General features: G+C 36.4%; 1 protein-coding gene across 2 annotated transcripts in view; it reads right to left on the reverse strand.

Annotated features, from left to right (window-relative positions):
* Positions 1-20,757, reverse strand: part of LOC149578491 (Radical SAM superfamily protein) — a 98,963-nt gene extending 78,206 nt beyond the window's left edge. For both annotated transcript variants that reach the window (XM_089829422.1, XM_089829417.1), the window contains exons 1-4: positions 20,620-20,757; positions 20,373-20,535; positions 9,305-9,415; positions 8,817-8,951 (exon numbers count right to left, since the gene is read on the reverse strand). In XM_089829422.1, the coding sequence (XP_089685548.1) occupies positions 8,817-8,951; positions 9,305-9,415; positions 20,373-20,535; positions 20,620-20,705 (495 nt within the window). In that variant the 5' untranslated portion in view covers positions 20,706-20,757. The remainder of the gene's footprint in view (positions 1-8,816; positions 8,952-9,304; positions 9,416-20,372; positions 20,536-20,619) is intronic.
* Positions 20,758-21,312: the final 555 nt, after the last annotated feature.

The following is a 21,312-nucleotide window of genomic DNA, read 5'->3' on the forward strand; positions in this document are numbered from 1 at the left end:
GAGAAACCATAGAATTGCAAATAGAAAGAAAGAAGAGCATTAAGGAGATCAAAAATCAGTTTGGGGAGGCCATAAGATTGCATTGGGAGCTTTAAGGAGCCAATAGCAACACTCCTCAACTCATTTGCAAGAGGTAAGTGTTGATTTTTTTTTGTATGTTAGTGTATTTTTCATTCTTTTGTCAATTTTTTTTAGTTTTCATCTATAAATCTTGAATGTGTTTTAGTTTGTACATGTTTTTTGACTAAATTGCAAAGTGCAATCTTGCAAACCCTACAATGTTTTTATGGCAAATTGCAAACATTTATTTGATTTTACATTGTACAATTTGCTCAAAAATAATGTGAGGTTTGCTCTTTGTTTTTTTAGTTTAAGTTTGTAATGGATTTTTCATATTGCGGTAGCCTTAGCTTTCATTTTTCATAATGCCTAAAAAGGATGAGGCTTGGATCTATATTAAAGAATTTCCTGGAAGAACAAAATGTTGATTTTGTAAAGAAATAAACTCGGGTGGCATCTATAGATTCAAATATCATATTGTAGGCATACCTAGACATGATAATACCCCGTTTACTAAACAAACCACTGAGGCAAAAAGAAAACGATATATGGCATTAGAGGCTTTGGAACAAGAAAAGTTAAATAAGTAAAGACAACTTGAACAGTTAGGTGCTCTTGGCTCCCATGCTCCTGCATCTGCATCCACATCCGTAGGTTGCGTTGGAGAGGGTTCTTCTAGGCCTCTCTTTCGTCCTAGTGCTAGTGCTAGTGTTTGTCCTAGTGCTAGTCGTTCTTATACTGAACCTAGGCCTACTATATTTCAGGCTAGAGTGCGGAAGTCCAGATTGGATAGTTACTTTGTGCCACGCACTACTCCTAGCTCGCGACCCTCGCTTGAGAGCATGGGTAGTTTGAACAAGGAGATTCATGATGCTGCCAGAAAACAAATTTGCAAGTTTTGGTACTTTTGCAACATTCCATTTATTGCAGCGAGGTAATTAACTCTTTTTTATTTGTTCTCTTTTTTAATTAATTAACATTTCTACTTGTGTAATCGTAGATTCATATTTGATATTACGTAATGATTTGTTATCTAAATTTCTAATCATAATCTATTAATGACAAGACTCCTTATTGGCAAGGCATGATAGATGTCATAACTATTTGTGGTCCGGGCTTTAAAGCCCCTACTGAGGCTAAGTTGAGTGGCTATCTCTTAGGTGAAATGGTAGAGGACATGAAGTTTGAGCTAGCCGACCACCTAGCTCACCGAAAGGAATGGACCATAAAGAGTTGCGCCATCATGACTGATGGTTGGACAGATAGGAGGGGAAGAACACTCCTCAATTTTCTTGTTTCCTATGGGGGTGATTGATCATTCTACTTTCCTACACGCTAATTTAAATTTTGATTTGTTGATTGCTAATTTGTTAATGGTCCATGAATCATGATAATTAAATGTTTCGCTCTATTTCAATTTCGTAGGATCCACCATGTTCATCAAATCTATTGATGCTTCCTCTCATGTCAAAAATGCCCCATACTTGTGTGAGGTTATTGAGGAAGTCATAGCAAAGGTTGGGGAAGAACATGTGGTGCAGATGGTGATGGATAATGCAGCAAGTTATGTTGCTGCAAGTAAACTTTTAAGCTTTAAGTTTAACTTATCAAATTTTGAACTTTACTAAATCTAAGTTTCTTAACATGTGTAAAATTCTAATTAATTTTAAAATTGCTACAGGCAAATTATTGATGGAGAGGCACCCCACAATATTTTGGACAAAGCCAAAAATATATGCAATCATGCATTTGTCCTTGCCACAATGAGGAAATACACAAGAAATAGGGAGTTAGCTCATCTGGGCATCACGAAGTTTGCCTCAAATTTCATCACACTAAAGTCCTTGATGACATCAAGGGAATAACTGAGGCGCATGATTATTGGGGAGGAGTTTATTTCTTCTTCCTATGCTACGACCACCATGGGGATAGATGTTGGGAATATCCTCTTTGATGAGTAGGGTTTTTGGGCACCTACTCAAGAAATAATCAAGTAAATTTTTTACAATTTAACATTTAGTATTGTTATTTATTATTTAATTGTTTAATGATTTAGCTTTATAAGTTAGTTTCGACTCAATATTTTTTTTTTTATTATATGTAGATTAGTGAGCCCCTTGAATCTTTCCTACGAACTGCTGATGGGGAGAAGCCTTCTATAGGCTACATATATGAGGGCATGGATAGGGCCAAAGAGGCCATTAGAACCCAGTATGCAAGAGTGCCAAAGAAGTATGGCCTCATTTGGGACATTATTGATAGGAGATGGCAGAATCAGCTCCATAGGCCCATCCATGCAACTGCCTATTACCTTAATCTAGCATATCATTTCCTTCCTAACTTCAGGGTGGATGAGGAGGTTCTTATAGGCCTATACGCAATCATGCAGAGGTTGAGTCATGGTGGTAGTGTCCCAACTGCAACCATTGAGCTGGACAAATTCAATAATGAGGGGCCGCTTTTCTCTAACAGGATAGCCATAGAAGCTCACACATCATTATAGCCAAGTAAAAACAATATATTCCTAAAGTTAATTCATAATTGTTACGACTTATGCATTTTAGTTTTTGATTTTGTAATTTACTCTTAAAGTTGTGCTTGTAAATGAGACTAATTGTTTTTCTTTTCCCTCATTTCAGATAGATGGTGGCAAATGTTTGGCCAATCAACCCCAATTCTTCAGAAGATTGCCATCCATATTTTGAGTCAGCCTAGCAGCACTTCTGGATGTGAGCACAATTGGTCCATGTTCGAGCATATGCACTTGAAGAGGTGAAACAAATTGTCTGTATAGAGGTTGAATGATCTTGTTTTGTTCATTACAACCTCTGCCTTAGGACTAGACAGATTTTGGCCATTGACCCCTCTCCAATCATTCTATAAGAGATTGTTCCAGAGTCAGCGTGGCTCACTAAGGCTACAAATGTAGCAATCTTCACTGAGGAAGACCATGAGTGGGTTGACCAAGTAGATAGAGAGGCTAAGGTTGTGGTCATGGTAGAGGAGGAGGCTAGAGCATGTTCAGGCACTAGCAGACACACACGTGCACGCAACAGACACAGCCCTAGTGATGCTCATGCACCCATCTCACATGTGGGGGCTATGGCTCATTGGTCCTTTAGGACCTACCTTAGACACCTTTGTAGAAGGCATTCAGAGGTTGAGTCTGAGGCTGCAGCTGAGCTTGAGGATGATGATGAGGCTTGAGCTAGAGCCTTGTTTTTTCATTTTGTTTACACTTTGACTTTATAGATAGACATGCATTTCATCATCATGGATCTTCATCTTACATACATTATGATTTGATGTCATTTGGTTTTATCACTATGGATCTTCATCTTACACACATTTATGATTTGACAACATTTATAATTATATATATCTATGTCATGACTCATTATGATCCTATGATTTCTATTTACTTAAGCTACAATTTACATTTTACGTATGTGATGGACTTATCAATTAGGTTTCTTGTTTATGTATGTTAACTTCTATTTGATGATGTTATAGTGTTTTTTAGTTATATTGAATAAAGGGTGCATGAAACAAGTTTTAAATCGTTAAAATCTTTAAATTTCAAGGGTTTCTTCACTATGCTAATTCATAGCCAATTCATAGGTGATTCACGATTCGAGTAAGCCTTGTTGGTTCCGATCCAATTCCAATTTTTTGTTCTTTGCTACAAACAGATAATTGGATCCCTAATGTACTTGGTGAATACTCAACCTGATATTTGTTATGCAACAAATGCATTGATTCAGTTCATGTGTGAACCTAAGAAAATTCATCTTATGAAAGCCAAACATATTCTGAGATATTTATGTGGAACCATTGAACTTGATCTAAAATATGGTGATGTTGAAATTCAACTTCAAGGGTATTCATATTCAAACTGGGCCGGTTGTTCCATCCACCATAAAAGTCCTATAGGATATTTTTTAGCCTTGGATCTGCTGTGATGTCTTGGTTTAGCAAGAAACAGTCAGCAATTGCTCAGAGTTCCACAGAAACTGAATACATAACCACGTCTCTGGGAGCTCGAGAAGCAGTATGGTTAAGGAAATTACTGGTTGGACTATTTGGGAAGTCCTTGAATCTCATAGTTATACATCGCGATAATCAAAGTTGCATTAAATTGTCAGTAAATCCAATTTTTCTTAACAAATCCAAGCACATAGAAATTCCCAACCATTACATGAGAGATGTGGTAGAGAGAAATGTCATCAAGTTGGTATATATTAGCACTGAAGAGCAAAACAATGACATATTTACCAAACCTCTTGCAAAGGTGAAAGTGGAGTACTTTAGAGGTAAACTTGGTATGACTAAAATGTAATTGTAATTCTTGAGATTGAGTCTCAGTCATATTTAAATTTAATATATATTTCATTCATATTTTAAATGTTAAAGGAGTTGCAATGTTGCATTTGTGGATTATGTCATGAAACGTGATGATCTTTCATTTGATGTATTAGTATGGTCGCAATTGTAAGGTGGTGATCTCAGCAATAGCTTGACCAATTATCATGATAGACTACACTAAGTTGTTGTCCCAGAATGTTTTGGAGATCATGATAACAAAACATCTCATGATAGACCACTTTAAGTTGTTTCGGATTGTGCCGGAAATCATGATACTTCATTTGTTGTTCTTGAGTTCTTGCTCTATTATCATGATAGACTACATTAAAATTGTTGTCCCGAAATGTGTCGGAGATCATCATAACTAAAGTATCACGATAGACTACATTAAGTTGGTGTCCCGAAGTATGTCGGAGATCGTGATAGTTGCCTTGATGGAGACTATGTTATTGTCTCTAAGATCAAGGTGGTTATCTGATAGACTATATTCATTTATTGTCCTGGAATGAGCCAGAAATCAGATAACTCGTACCCTCTAAAGTAAACTTATTGATAGGCATCTTGATGTTGATGCTAGCAATCATAAGTGATGAGATTGCTCAGATTAGATCAACATTGAGATGATCATATTGACTATATCCTCCCTCGCTAAGAGGGAGTGTTAGAATTATAGCTTCAATCGGATTGACGCTTTCAGTACATCAAATTAATCTGATATGTATAACAGAAAGCAAATCATATTGTGTGTGTATGTGTGTGTGTGTGTATATTGTTAGTGTAGTTTTTTATTTTTCCTATTTTGCTAAGTTTTTCCTACACTTTTAATAATCTCGCTTAAGTTAATAAAGCATGTCTTATTAGGTGAATGGTTGTGAGGTGTCACCTTCCTACATGTGAGCATCCATTAGCTATCTTGGGAAGATACTTTGCTATCTTTAGTCCGATAGATGGTTGCTCCTCATTGGTTGGTGTTGCCACCTCCTCCCTCTTCCTAGCCTATATAAGCATGCTACCTGGCTTGTATTTGCATCTCTTGTTTTTGCATCCTCTTAATGCTATTTTGCTTCTAGCATTTGCATTTCTCTCTAGGAGACTAACTCTGTGTTGCTATTTTTATTTTGTATCATTTGCATTCATAGTTTAGATATTTATTCTTTGCACTAGTTTTCTGGGTTATTAATCTTTTTAGATTCTAACATATATATATTGCATTCATATTTGTGCTTCATTATACATTTGATATTCTATATGATTTAATTGATTTGCTATATCTGCCTGTAGCAGATCGCACATTATATTGTGCTCATATATATCATGCCCAATTGGGCCTTTGCATCATGAGATTACCGTTGATCAAAGGCAAAGTATGTTGGTTGTTTTATGTAGATCGTGGCACTTATATTATTGTTAAATAATAGTTACCAAGGGGCATGACCACAAGGCCATGTATCTATGTGGCTCATGCCACATAAGGGTCATGACCCTACGCAATCATGCCCTTCCATATGATATATATGCGTTGTGCTCAATGCAGAAAGGAGATCAATCACAACGGTAATATTCCTCTCTGCATTACAAATTACATTCATCATTAGCAGCGATCACTTCCTCCTGCAAATACAATACAATTCTGAGTACTCAGAATAGTATACATCAGTTGCAATATAGATACTTAAGTAAAAGATTATTACAGTCCTGTAGATCCAAAGTAGAATTCATCATTGTCTGAAAATAAGCTTCAATTGGAATCAATCTGTACTCTATCTTTGATCTTATATTACTTAACAAGGTTTTCATAGTCTTTCCAGGAAATGAATGTATGTTATTTCATCTATCATTCATTTGGCATCAACATAACCCAATGAAACATCACAAATCCAAAACAAGCAAAACCTCTTAATCAAGGAAGCATGCAATGTGTTTAACAAAATATGTTGACAAAAATAAATGATAAGTAGGAGATGATTTCCACAGCTAGTCAAATTGTGATGTGAATATCAGGATTTAACTGTGTGATTTTTGAGTCAAACTCATGAAACTCCGGGGTTGCAAATGGGGTTGCAAGCTTTGGGTTTAACTGTGGAGGAAACTCCGTAGTTAAGCGCGCTCAGGCTGGAGTAGTATTGGGATGGGTGACCTCCCGGGAAGTCCCGGTGCTTCACCCTTGTGAGCATCACCTAGATCCAATGAGTGCTAAGCGTTCCATTTATTCTCATGAGAGATGGATTCATGTTGAATCACTACTCATGAAACATGGGTCATCGAGTTTGACTCAAAAATCACACAGTTAAATCCTGATATTCACATCACAAAAATAAATGATGTAGGCAGCAAGGGTTTCTTAAAAGACATGCAATCTGTTTGACAAACTGATGACATAACATAAGACAAATAACCTTTTGGGTATTGGAAAGAAATAAGTGGCAAACAGTGTAGGATATTAAACAAAGTGAACCAACCATATCCTGTACATGGAGTGAATCAAACCTAAATGCAGGGCTGCACTGGAGCGAACTAATAACTTAGACGAAAAATGGAATTCCTTGTGCTAAACATCCTCCATACCGAGTTACGCAATTATAGGAAGAGGGTGAATCCTCTAGACATCCAGATCTTGATGGATAGGATTCAAAGCTTCAAATACATAATCCAAACTTGGAGATTGATGGGAAACAACAATGATGTTATGTCCCTACCCAGTTAGCTTAATTAAATCTTGTAGCCATAATCATCTTAATCAGTATTAACAAATATATTGTCCATCTTTCTTTATCAGTTTTATAAATTTGACATTATAATCAGAGTTTGTATAGTACATTCATTGCAGGATATAGGTCATGTTAGAGTCTGACAAGGAAACCCTCTATGGTTACTTGCCTTCCCTAATCACACTATCCCTTAAGTGTTACCCTCGTCATAAGGAACATCAGGCAGTCGTAGCAGGCTCTTTGACTCGATGCATCAAAACCCATGTTTTGTGCTTCCTTGCTTAGAGTTTGGTACTAGATACATCTAAACCCAACTCATATGCTTCCTTCCTTAGAGCTGGGTTTAGAAACCCAATTTATATGCTTCTTTGCTTAAAATGTAGTACCCGATACATCTAAACCCAAGTCACATAATTATTTGCTTAGATGCTCGGTCCCACCCTCTTACCTATTGTCCTTCTGTCTTTAAATGGGGACATGACAAATCAGCAGCTGGTAGCATGGAGAGACAAGGCTAAGCCTGTGCTTGACATGACTTGACAAGGTACACTAAAGGTGAATTGATGTGAAGTAATTCTTCAGGACAGGTGGCAAGGGCTAAATCTTTAAACCTTTATCTTCAATAAGTATCTAACTTAACAACTGATGCCAAGCAAAGGAGAAGCATATAAATTATCACAACACCAACCTCACTTGAGCTTGATGGAGCTTTTCTGCCCTTAAGGACATAGCTTGGATTGCTAGTCTGAAAGCATGAGCTGGACAGAACACAAGTCAATAATTGGAATATTGAATTCCCTTGATTCATCCAAACATTCCAATTTTGTTATTCTTCTCAGAAGCTTCAAACATCACAGCCCACTTTCTCAATCATACACCTGTCTCCCTTTTAAATTTGATGGAGCATTAAAAATAATAAATACCAGAGGTCATGCACTTGGACAAGGGTAATGCTAATAAATAAAATGTAACCAAAGCTTCTGCAAGAATGTCACAGATAAGTTGTCACTTTCTCAAGAACAAGAGTGATACAAAGACTGAGAACAAATTAAAAAGCCTGGAAGATAGGACTGAGGGTAGTTTTGGCAACCTGCTCATGGATGTTGTGGGGAAATATGGCGAGCAGACTTAATGTTTTCAACTCCGAAATTAATGGCAATAAGGCAAGAAGGTTAGATGGTATCATAAATGATGAATAATATCACAGGCTGAATTGGTAGCAGGGTATCCAATGACACCGTCCATGCCATTTGATATTTCCAAGACAAAATATGCCCCCGCATTCAAGATGAAATGTCCAACATGGAACAAAAAATGGGTTCAGCAATTGAGGAAGTTGTGACCTATATCAATGGCTGCATTCATCCTTAAGTTCAGGGTTATGCATAGTCTTGCAGACCTTGAAGCCTTTTTACACGGTGCAAACCATTTGTCTGTGTAAGCCCTATCAAGCATATTTGTGTGTTTCCTTGTTTATATTTCTTTGCAGCTGTATTCTCAATAGACAAGGCTTAACATGTTACAAATCCCAACCAATCATGTCGATGAGACTGAAATGTAATTAAAGAAAGTATCAAAAAATATGATGTATAGTTTGAGGTTCACCATTTAAACAAAATAGCTAAGTATCTCAGGCACACTTCAGCATTTCATATACCATTATAAACAGGAAGAATATTTTACCATAAATACAACATTGCGGATCTGTAATAATCGAGATGCATGGACTAGCTGCTCCACTATTTCCCCTGCTGAAAGATTGCTCTTAAATCCCATACTTCCAGTTGCACAAAATGTGCAACCCATTTTGCACCCTACCTGAAATTTCAATTATAACAGTGTCATCTTCAAACAAAAAAAAAAATTCAAGCTAAACTTTTGCCACTCTTTGCACCGAAGTGATCAACAATTGGGAAAAACAACTCAGCCAATACATGTTAAAAAAATATTGATTGTTCATTTTTTAAAGATATTTTGGCAGATTCGGCATGGTTTGGAGAGTCCTCGCCAAGCTAAACACTATACTTTATACACAATTAAGCTATTTACTATTCAGTTTAAATTGCTAAAATATTATTATGCATTCTCCACCAATGATCTATACTTAATATAAGTGTATAGGCTACCGCTAATCTATTGCTACCTCTTCATGATAACAAGAAGTAAATTACCTGTGATGATACACACAAAGTGGCCCGTGGACCTCCTGGCCTTGGTCTTCCAGCATAGGTACCCAATCTCGTATCATAGCTCATGATTACAGTTTCCACAAAAGAGCCATTCTGACAGTACAAAAAGAAAGAAAAACCACCCAGAGTTAGCATATAGCAATTCAGCATCCTCTAGCTAGAATCACCAATGTTAAGAAAAATATGCCATTCCACATTCTCTTTTAACCTATTCCATATTTTTCAGATTATATTTCTTTACTACTGTAGCTAGAAGTATTAATTCTTTATGTCAGCCAAACATGACTCTGAATAGATACCATATTATAAATGTTCAATAAGAGAAAAGCAGCATGTCATCAAATGATTATTTCCATACTCAACAGCTTGTGTGATTCCACACTGTCTTCTATTAAAGTTGTGTTTTACTAAGATTATATTCCAAGTTTCTATAGCTAGAGGTATCATGCTAAATAACGGTCATCATCCATCTCAATTATAGCATTTATTCATTGAAGATCAAACTCTGCCAATCCAGGGCACAGAACAATGCATTAGGTACCAGATGAGACTAAATTGCTACAAATGGAAAATTCCAAAGCCAGATATGGACATGAAGAGAATCAAAAAATGACTCGAAATAGCATTAACTTTTGTAAGAAACTTATTCCATTCCACTCACTTTTCTACAGTGTTCCATGTTTCTAATATCAGAACCGCTAGTCCATAAAGGCCATTTATGCTTTGTGTTGGATAATAATGACAGCTATGCAATTCAGAGCTTCTGCACTCGTATGAGGAAACTGCTGGCAAATAAGTGCAAGACTACAAAACCAATTCTTTTGACAATTAAAAAATTATTGGTCACATACAAAATGGTTGATTCCTTCTACTTGAGCCAGCAACCTGCTATTACAACCCAATCCCTGGTTTAATTCATTCAACATTATTTTCTGGCTTCGAAACATATCTTAATATATCTTCATAGCACAGAAACGAGCAGACTGAGGAATTCAGCTGGCCAACGAGTAAGAATAGACTTCTCAAATATTCCACTAAACCCTTTGTATCAGCAAAACATCTATATTCCATGGGGAGCATCCCCTATTTTTGGCCCTCAAGGAAATGTCCCAGAAACGTGTGCCCTACCATCCCCCGTCCCCATCCCCAAAATGTCATGGAACATTTTTAAAACCAACACAGATCAATGTTTATCTTAAGACAGAAAAGTAGAAAGAAATCCAAGTGGGCTTTGACATTAACTAATGGTTCTAAGCCGGCATTAAGTTGAATCTGTGTTTCATGCATGCATCGAAGTGTTGGAGTTGCAGGCTTATTTGTGTCTCAGACAAGACATCTTCTGATTTCACCATAAACGTTGTACTCAAAATTTATATAAAATATTTTTTTAAAAACATATAATATGTTAAAATATTGTGAATATATGTATATACACACACACTACCATCCCCTATTTTGGCCCTCTAGGAAACATCCTGGAAACATGTCCCCTGTTGTCCCCCTGTCCCCATCCCTGAAACAACGTGAAACATAGTAAAACACATTAAAATAATTTTAAAAAGTAGAAATTACAGAAAGCAGACTTTTTGTACTTTAATTACGAAAGTATATTCTGTGTGACCTATCCTTACACCTAGACAATTGTTCCACAGAAACATAATTTCATACATGATGCTGAATTTTTATGTTGTAAAACCAGAAAGCGACAACCAAAAAGGCCAGTAGAATATAGACTGAAAAGACTAGCCAAGCACAGATCCATTTCCCATGAGTTCTAAATAAAATCAGAGCTAAAATATTCTTCTCATAAAATACAGAAGTTCAATCTTAATAGAAAGAAATATTCAATAGCTGAAAGAGATTCTGGACAAATAAAGTGGCCAACTCATGCTGTGGCATCAAGTCTAGTTTTTCCTTACTGTCTGCAAGACCATCACCGTGTAATTGTTCCATGGTATTTGAATACTCTGCAGCCTCCACAGTATGTTGTCTAAGCTATGGACCTCCTTATTTTTGGGAAAGTAAAGTCCAACGGCAACATGACCTTTCGTCTTATTCAGTCTCTTCATTTGATAGCTCTATATGTTTATATAAAAAGATGTGTATAGATCATGTATGGTGTATTGGTAAAACATTAATAAAGACTTTTCCCTGCTTTCAGAGTGGATGAAGCCAACACTATAGAATTTTTTTTTATGTGTTTTGTCTTTATTTTTCTATTGCTGTTTTAGATATGCTTATGAGTTTTATCTGCTTGTTTAAAACACAACAACTGGTACCAGAGCTTGATTAGAGCCATGAAGAAGTATTGAGTAGATATGAAAGATGTCAATATTTGTATTTTAACTGCAACAGAAATTGCAGCAAATATTTGGGTGCTCAATATGAGAGCATCATTTCATACTACTTCATGGAATTTTTCAAAACTTTTCAAAGCAGTAATTTTGGATAGGTCTTTCTCAGAAATGATAAATGTCTTAATATACTTGGCAAAGGAGATATTTTATCGAACTAACAAATGGAAATAGTTGGCTGCAATGGGATGTTAGGTATGTCCCTCAACTCAAAAATAACTCAACTTTAGAGTTATTTCTAAAATTGAGTTCTGTAAATGGAAGTTGATAAAAAGGGGCTTAGTGACTGTAAAAGGAAGCAAATTTGGTACTTTATACATGTTAGAGAGTTATAATGAAGTGGGAGCTATGATAGCGATTCCTGATAGTGGTGCAGAGCTTTGGCACAAGATTTTTGGGAATCCATCTCAATAAAAAGAAGTAAAAAAGGAGAAGAAGAAATGTAAGGTAAGAAAATGGGAAGTCGACATTAGAAATTATGATTATGAGGATCAAACTAAAAGGAATAGTGTCTGGTAAGGACAGGATTGTTATTTCGCCAATGCAAATATATGAAGCTCTTGATGAATACTTCATTACTGAAATAGTTGAAGTGGATGGTTTGGATCAGAGCAATGATATGGAGCTATGTTCTGCACCTAATGGCAGAAAACTTTGGGCTTTTGTAGTAGGTGACAAGGAAGCAAAATGTTTGGGTGCAAAGGAGGCACTGGCTGATCTGTATTTTAAAAAACTAGCAAAAGTTGAGTATGAACATTCTACTCTACTCATCTTGAAGATGAATTTTGGGTTTGAAAGGAGAAGATTGGCAAAGGATGATGTAAGAGAGCTTATCTATCAAGATTTTTTGAAGTATTATCCTCAGATGCCAAAGGAGTATCTGTGTGGTGCCAACAACACAAATTTTATGTATCCAAGTGGTGTAGACATGTTCAAGAGACAATTTGCTCATCTTGAGGAACACTACGGTAAAAGTGAAAACAGTGCGCCCCTTGGGAGGCAACATACTTCTTTGCCGAGGAAGTGAGATTTTAGAGAGGACACGTCAAAGCAGGATTCTGGAAAGCAGGGCAAAGGGAATGCAGCTGTAACAATGCTTCACTACACAGTCCACAAAGAGTTCAAGAATCATTCGAAGAAATTGGTCGGGGATTTCATTGACTAGTGTTGCAATTACACATAGCTCAGAGGTTCGCAATGCAGTACTGCAGTTAATGTTGAAGATTGTAGCTGCGACAGAGATCTTTATCTCTGATTTTATGAGAGAGAAATTTGTTTGTTATGACCGTTATGGTCATCTTTAGCTGAAAGAGATATTTGCAATCATATTTAAGTTATTATTTTATGTAAAAGGACATGTGTCATATGTCATGTGAAGAGGCATGCGTATGGAAATATGAAGGGTCTTATTTTGGGAACTCAAAGAGACCTTCGCGTGATAGGTGAAGAGTCTTATGCAATCTATATATATAATTGCTTGGTATATTGTAAATCAATCAAGTGGAAACCTATGTACTCGAATATTTTATGATCAATAAAAGATATTTTGCTGGTGTGGCTGGGTTTTTCCCTTCAAGAGGAAGGGTTTCCCAAGATAAATATTCTAAGTCTTTAGTGTATTGTTTTTATTGTTCGTTGTTGTCGTTTATCTAATATCTGGGCTAAAACATAAACATGGTATCAGAGCCTAGATCTAATTACAGCAATAAAGAAGAATTTTGGTGTAGTTGTTTGTCCATTCTAAGGATGCTAAATTGTTGTGGCAATGGAGAAAAAGATTGCTCTCTTGACTTCCATGGAAAGATATGTGCCCATGGCTGATACTTTCATCAAAGTAGTAACATCAAAGATCAATGTGAAGAGAAGTCAAGGGAGTGCAAAGAAAATTTCTTGAAGGGATGTCATCATTTCTTATGTTTCAATGCAACTCAGAAGTTCTTTTGTTTATTTGCCTCTGCACTTGCGAAGTTTGATCATATTCAATGATCATCTTCCTAAAGAAGAACAACAAGATATCGGCTACAATCCATGCAAATGCTTGCAGAGTTAGTCAATCCCTTTCTAAAGATGTTTAGTTACAAGAAGGTCGAGACGAGAAGTGATTCTAAGCCGAAATTCATTGTCTAAGAAGCATACATGTGAATCTGGTGACTTCCTCCATTTCTCTTATCACTGATATCTTCAGCTTCCATTAAACAAAAAGAATGTTAAAGATATAAAGATGCTCTTTTCGTGGCTCGTCAAGTACTAAAGATTCAACCGATTGCTATGAAAATTTGCCATATAGTATTTCTTTTCACTCGTGTGGAAGAATGTTAAAGATATAAAGATGCTCTTTTCGTGGCCCGTCAAGTACTAAAGATTCAACCAATTGCTATGAAAATTTGCCATATAGTATTTCTTTTCACTCATGTGGAAGAATGTTAAAGATATAAAGATGCTCTTTTCGTGGCCCGTCAAGTACTAAAGATTCAACCGGTTGCTATGAAAAATTGCCATATAGTATTTCTTTTCACTCGTGTGAGGCATGAAAAGCTTGATTTTATCAGATAAGTATTATTAATATTTTTTTGTGTTGCTTATTTATGGAGTTGTATTAATATTTATGGAGTTGTATTAATAGTTTTGGAGTCGATTTAATCATTTCTAAGTATTTTTGTGTTGTTTATTTTTGTGGATCTTGTATTAAAGAGATAAGATTCATTTGTTTTCTTGTTTCCCAGTCACTCCTATCTTGTACCGGGCATCGTGTGTATTATGGTTACATGATTGGACATTTTAACAATTTATATTCTAGCTGTGAATTGTTCATGATTGTAACGGTTCTTCTGCATTGGCATATCTCTCAATTCTCAACAGAGGATGTTGTTTTGAATAGAGGTGCACAATAATTTGAGAAATGCATTCATTAACAGAGCAGGTAGAGCGTTTTGAGCAAAGTCTATAGTCGTGAAGGAGCTGAATTCGTTAGCAGTGGCATCGGTGTCTTCAATATCTTATCAAATGACTAGCAACGTAGTATTCCCAGGAAGTGTTCTTTGTAACCGCTATTAACCTCCTATCTTACCATGTCAGGATTTTATGATTCCCTGTGTCATTCACACTAAAGCAGGTGAATTTCTTTCACAATTATCAGGAATTTTTTTGTGGCATGTCACTGAAGTTAGGGGTGATTGAGGGCGATTCAGTATCACAATGAGTGGGTCATTCATTTTTATCGGGGCTATCATTACAATATTTTGTGCAAGGAGCGGGATGGACCATCGATGGCCTCCCGCTAAGTCATGAAAATGTCATGGGAGCGTCTATTTCTCACTTTTAGTCGGATTCTTCTCTATTTGTGTGTCTTGGAAGAAATAGTGAATTCTGCAAGCGATGGAGTCATGTCAACTTTGCATTCCGCATTCAACTCCAACAAATCTTTGTTTTCTTCTGAATTATTTTTATTTCGGCAATGGTATTCATATGAATGGTTTTACAGTGAAATTGCTTGACCATGAGTTGCCCAAAATGTATTTGTATAGTATTTGAATTAACCCATGTTGAATGGGGTGTTAGTTGCAGTTCTCTTGGTAACATTGTTTTCCTTCAAGAGGAAAGGGAGAAATCTGAATAGTATCAGTTTGGAGTCATCATAATAAAGCACGAACTGGCATTCGTAAGAGTTTATCAACCAATTTATCTATCTGAAGGCTAACATGCCATCCAAGAACACGGGAAGTTCATGATGGATAAATTTTGACTATTCATTGAAATAAATGTAGAGTTTAATTTGTCAAACCAGAATTGGGCGTTGAATCTATAATGGACATTGACTGTATGCATTAAATCCTTTGGAGAATATTCTTTCAATGTAGTCCTGGTTGGATTGGGTCGAATGTCTGAAGGCATTCAAGAGGAGGAAAAATCTAGAGGTTCAGGTATTCATATTTCTCCAAAGACTACTTTGATTGGAACAACTGGAGACTGGGATTCCAGAATTGGGTTTGACGGATCTGATCCTACAATTTAATTGATGAAGTGAACTGGCTTGCACCAAAAATAAAATAAAATAAAGTTGTACCAATTATGGGGATATATTTCTTGATTCACCTACACATTGCTCAGTGGAGCAAAGGTGTCACCATGCAAGGATGCAACAAGCAACATTGAGAGACTGAGCTTCAGATTCAAAGAAAGATTGCATGACATTGATCTGGCCTTGCATGGCATTGATCAAAGATATTTATTAGTTGGAAGATGCAATGAGATGTTCAACTTCAGAGGGAGTTAATCTTGGCTAAGAGGGAGTCACTATTATTAAAAATTGTCCCTGTTGAGAGGGAGTCTCTGTGACAAGGAAATCTTAGTTATTAATGCATTCTTCTTTGGGAGAAGTGTGAGGTGAAAGCCCTCAATCCACCCTTTGCGAGTAGGTACGGTGGACCACCCTCTGCGTGTAGGCATGGTGGAAATGTATTCTTCTTTGGGAGAAGTTTGAAGTGAAAGTCCTCGTTCCACTCTCTGCAAGTAGGTACGGTGGACCACCCTCTGTGAGTAGGCATGGTGGAAATGTATCCTTATCTGGAAGAAGTTTTGAGATTAAAAGTCTTCTTTCTACTCTCTACAAGAAAGCATGGTGAAAGACATGTGTGTGACTTCATTCTATGTTCTTATGAAGTGACTGTGATGGATTATGTTATGTTTATGATCTTTGGTTGCAGCAATGTGTGCATGCTTGAGTAAAGATCTCTCTCTTGCTAAGAGGGAGTGTTGAAGATTGTAGCTGCAATAGACATCTTTATCTCTGATTTTATGAGAGAAAAATTTGTTTGTTATGACCATTATGGTCATCTTCAATTGAAAGAGATATTTGCGATCATATTTAAGTTATTATTTTATGTAAAAGGACATGTGTCATATGTCATGGGAAGAGGCATGCATATGGAAATATGAAGTCTTATTTTGGGGACTCAAAGAGACCTGCACATGATAGGTGAAGAGTCTTATGCAATCTATATATATAACTGCTTGGTATATTGTAAATCAATCAAGTGGAAACCTATGTACTCAAATATTTTATGATCAATAAAAGATATTTTTGCTAGTGTGGCTGAGTTTTTCCCTTCAAGAGGAAGGGTTTCCCAAGATAAATATTCTGAGTCTTTTGTGTATTGTTTTTACTCTTCTTTGTAGTTGTTTATCTAATATCTGGGCTAAAACATTAACAGTTAACACATGTTAAAAGAGAAAATCAAAAAAAAACTAGAAAAGGATGATTCACCCCAAGTCAATAATTGTATTCCAGGTATTAGAGTAGCTTCTAGTGGGGCGATGTCTATACCTAGGATATCAGGTTACCATGAGGTTGCGGCAAAGGAAACCGAAATAATTTTGTTGCAGAAGGATCTAAGATGTAGGAATTGATACCTCGAGCTGAAATGGCTGGTACCCAAGATCAAGATTTGCCAATGAAGGACGAATAGGATCATGACAGGGAAAGGGAAGAGGAACTAAAAGTCAGAGAGAAAGAGAGAGATGAAATTAGAAGTTATTAGAGAATAGTATCTGTGAACAAAGAAGCCTAAAAACGCATCATCAAGCCAAGTGAGAAGTTTTGATTTGTATTTCACTGGGAAAATACTAAAGATTCTTCAAGGGATTGAAATGTTTTACCAAAATCCTCATGAAGCAGTGTTGTTCAGTAGAGGGTTCCAAGACGGGATAGATCATAGGAAACCAAAAAAGTTTGCAACAAAGCATGAGGATTTGCACTGTTATATATAGATTTTGGAAACCCTAAGGTTAATAACTGTGTAATAATTGATAGCAACAATAGTAACGTTATCCATAATGTTGTTAAGGATGATGATGTTGCAAAGGTTTGCTCTGAGAAGAGTGTCGACAATACTGACAAAGAAAAAGATCATGATGAAAAGAGAGGTTGGTGACACAAGCGGAGGTTTGGAAGTCATTTGGAGAACATTTATGGATCTTGAGACTATCATCCAGGGGAAAGTAGCCAAGAGTCATGTACCTATAGGTGCATATTATACCTTGTCACCAACAAGGGAAGCTGCAATAGGGTGTGCACTGGATGGTGTAGAGGGTCCACAATAGATAGAAGTTTGAATGGAAATATGAGTCAAAGTTGTATCAACTTTGCATAGTTACTTTCTTGATGGTGATTTTTTCTAGCAATGTGATACCTAATGAAAATGAGGAGCTTTTGGATGTCGTTGTTCAGAATTGTAGAAGTCACTGTATTGTGTATGTATTTAGGGGTTCTTGTGTGGTTGGAGGAGTGTATTATGTGTTGAAATGTGAGGTTGATGGTTCTCAATTGGTTGCCATTGATGTCAACATGGTTGTCATAAGTGTCAACACCCTTATTCCAACATTTGGTGGTTCATTGGTGCATCGATGGTTGTAAACCGATTGGTTTCCAGCAGTTGAGGTGTATGGTTGGCTATGTATTAATTATCCTTCTCACCAATAATCTGTGCTTTGCATGATGTTCATGAACATTGGTTGAACATTAATTGTTTTACCATTTCGTGCCTTGATGATTGTTTGGACTGTCTTGGTGATTGCATGAAGCTTATATTTTGGGTTGATCCTTTGTGAAGCATGTGGATGATTTAGATCCCAACAGTTTTGCCTAGTGTGCTCATCATATCCATTGACACCGAAGATCATGGTAACATGTTAATGTTAATGTGTTCGAGGATCTTTGTATTGCTCAAGGTGACGTGTCCCATCTTAAATCTATTTTGGCCAACAGGTTTAGAACGGGATTTTGGTATATCTATTGAACAACTTAAGTATGCAAGTGGGTAAACAATCAAGTGTGTTCATATTTGTAATGAAAGTGTGAACTACTCAAACAAGTTGATCGTAGGGGTGCAAACAACTCTTCACTGGAATTTGCAGAGGCCTAACACTATATTCTATTTCATTCTTTTGACAGTGAGCCTTTCTATATTTGGGCATGGCTATTCGGGCAGTCAGCCTACCAACTATACGCTTTGTTCAGGCAGTTAGCCTTGTTATACTAGATCACCTATTCAATGTCACCTTAATCAGTGTTGTTATACATTTCATGAAATTAGTTTCTCTGTGGTTTTCCCCAAATCAGGATTTCCACATATAAATCTGGTGTTCATTGTGTCAATGTACCTTGCTTTTAATGCTTATCTTTCAATGGTGTATTACTATGTTTTAACCAAAAAATACTAAGTAGCAATGGATGCATGTTTTAGATTAAGGTAAAAACAGGTTTTGAAGGGACCCGAAACCCTTTAACAAAAGCAAAAGATAAGCATTAAGAACCAACCAAGTTTTACAAGGACCTAAAACTACAAGTTTTTACCAAACACTCCCAAGTTTTACAAAGACCTGGAACTTAAAAGTTTTAAACAGAAAGCTGGAAAAAATAAAAACAGAACCAGCAAAAACACCCGAATCCACAACCAGCACACCAGCAACCTCAATCAGCACCTACACCAGTTCCTTGATGCTCTTGTCCACCTCCTTACCAGCTTCAGTAGTAGCCTGGATAATATCAATCATGGCAGAAACAGGAATCTCAGGAGCATCAGCAATCTTCTTTCTCATACTTTGCCTCATTCTCTTGCTAGGCCCTCCTGGACTCCTCACCACAGCAGTGTCTAGGGACATGATCTCCTTGTTGTTTTTCTTGCCCAGACTGGCCGCAGCGGCACACAAACTGGAAGTGACCTGCTTCATTCTCTGCCCACTTTCCTTAATAAGTTGACGGAGTTCCAGCTCATAATCCTTAAGTTTATCAAGTATGTTGCTGACGAGTTTCTCCAGTTGGGCTCTCATAACCATGGTCCAGCTCTTTCTGAATGATGCCAACCTTTTTCTTGAGCAGTGGATGTATGTTAAGTATTTACCGACAATTGGAAAAGTTTTATTGGTTGTGCAAGAATAAATGATTCACCCCCTCTTAGTTATTCGGCCTGTTGAACATTATGAACTTGCATAAAGTAATCTTCTTGTTTATGAATTAATAGGCGAATTTGTGTTCGTAATAGTTGTAAGAGAGACTGTTCAGCTATTTGATTTTATCGAGTCCAACAGAATTTGGAGAAGTGTAAGTCTCAATGTCATTAGTTAGTCTTTGGCGAACTTAAAAACTTCTTCCCGGTCCCTGTTCATCACTGTACCAGTTAGATTTCAAGTGGGAGATCGTTGGAATGTGAAGTTCAATAACCTCGTGACCTTTCTCCAGAATCTTCATTGATAACTCTCTATGTTTGTATAAATAAATGTATACAGATCATGTATGGTGTTTTGATTATATACACATAAAGATTTTTCCCTCCTTTTAGAGTGGATGAAGCCAGTTTTGGTGAACCACTATAATTTCTGTATTTATGTGTTTTGTCTATATGTTTCTATTGTTGTTTTAAATATCTCTCTAGGGTGTGGGGATTGACATTAGCTAATTTGTACTAGCGTACAACTTCGCCACTCGACCACAACCCTCTACAGAAAACGGAGGAAACTTGGTAGGGTGTCGCCACTAGGCCACAACCCTCTACAGAAAACAGAGGAAGCTTGGCAGGTTGTAAGAGTGGAAGTTTGGTAGGGTGTAAGAGTGGAAAGGTAATTTATATAAAGCAGTAAGAAAAGCCAAAATAAGGCTTTCTCACTAGACCGTATCACAATTCGAACATGGAGAGAGATACCTGCAGCTGGATAAGTAGTTTGGTGGTGGATTGATCTGCGGATGTAACGGTGGCTTTAACAGTGGATGTCATGGTCTTGAAATTTTTAAGCAATACATTGCGCGCCACTTTGGATAACCCAGGGACTTCGTGTGCTTCTACATTCTCGTTTACTGCCAAGTACCTGAATTCACAATACATCAGAGCATAAGCAAATAACAAATACAATTGCAATTGGATGAAAATGTCTGGAGTACGAATTTAATACTTCCAGATGAGGGTGATCAATTTAAGATTGATTCCCCGCTGCTCAAACTGTTGCCGAATCACTGCTTCCTCGAATACGGAAGTCATTTTGGTTTCTCCCCACTGCTCCCTCAAAACTTTTTAGAAAGCATGGTAAATCAAGCCAATACAGAAGAGAAGCGTAACTTATGAATACTGCAGAAGCAGTTACAGCTAATTAATTAAATAATATAGGTTCCGCTCAAGGTTAAGAGCCGGAGTATTCATTTATGTAAATTTTTAATTCTAGGAAATTCAAACTCTAGATCTTCTAATAAGCTCACAATTTTTCATTGTGTTGTAGGTTCTTACCTTTCAATTATATATAATAATTAGTAGTTGCATGTTTGTGTGATGCAACAATAAGCCGATAGAAATATATATATATCACACTTTAAAAATTGTTAAATTATAAATAGACTATTAATAAGTTAAACATAAAATTCTATGATTTGTTATTAATAACTATTTTCTATTAAGAATAATATTTTATTTTTCTTTTTTCATAAATGTTTAACTAAAATAGTAATAAAATTATTAACATTTTAAAAAATAAGGTAGACGTTAATATAGCTTATATAAATATGTTGATTGTAATTTAAGAATTGAAATTAGATCTTCCTGTATATTACTTATTATATGTTTTTTTTTTTAATACATTTTTATTAGAATTAGA

The sequence above is a fragment of the Cupressus sempervirens genome, chromosome 1 (assembly GCF_028749045.1).
Source record: "Cupressus sempervirens isolate cs-2001-9-10 chromosome 1, ASM2874904v1, whole genome shotgun sequence".
NCBI lineage: Eukaryota > Viridiplantae > Streptophyta > Pinopsida > Cupressales > Cupressaceae > Cupressus > Cupressus sempervirens.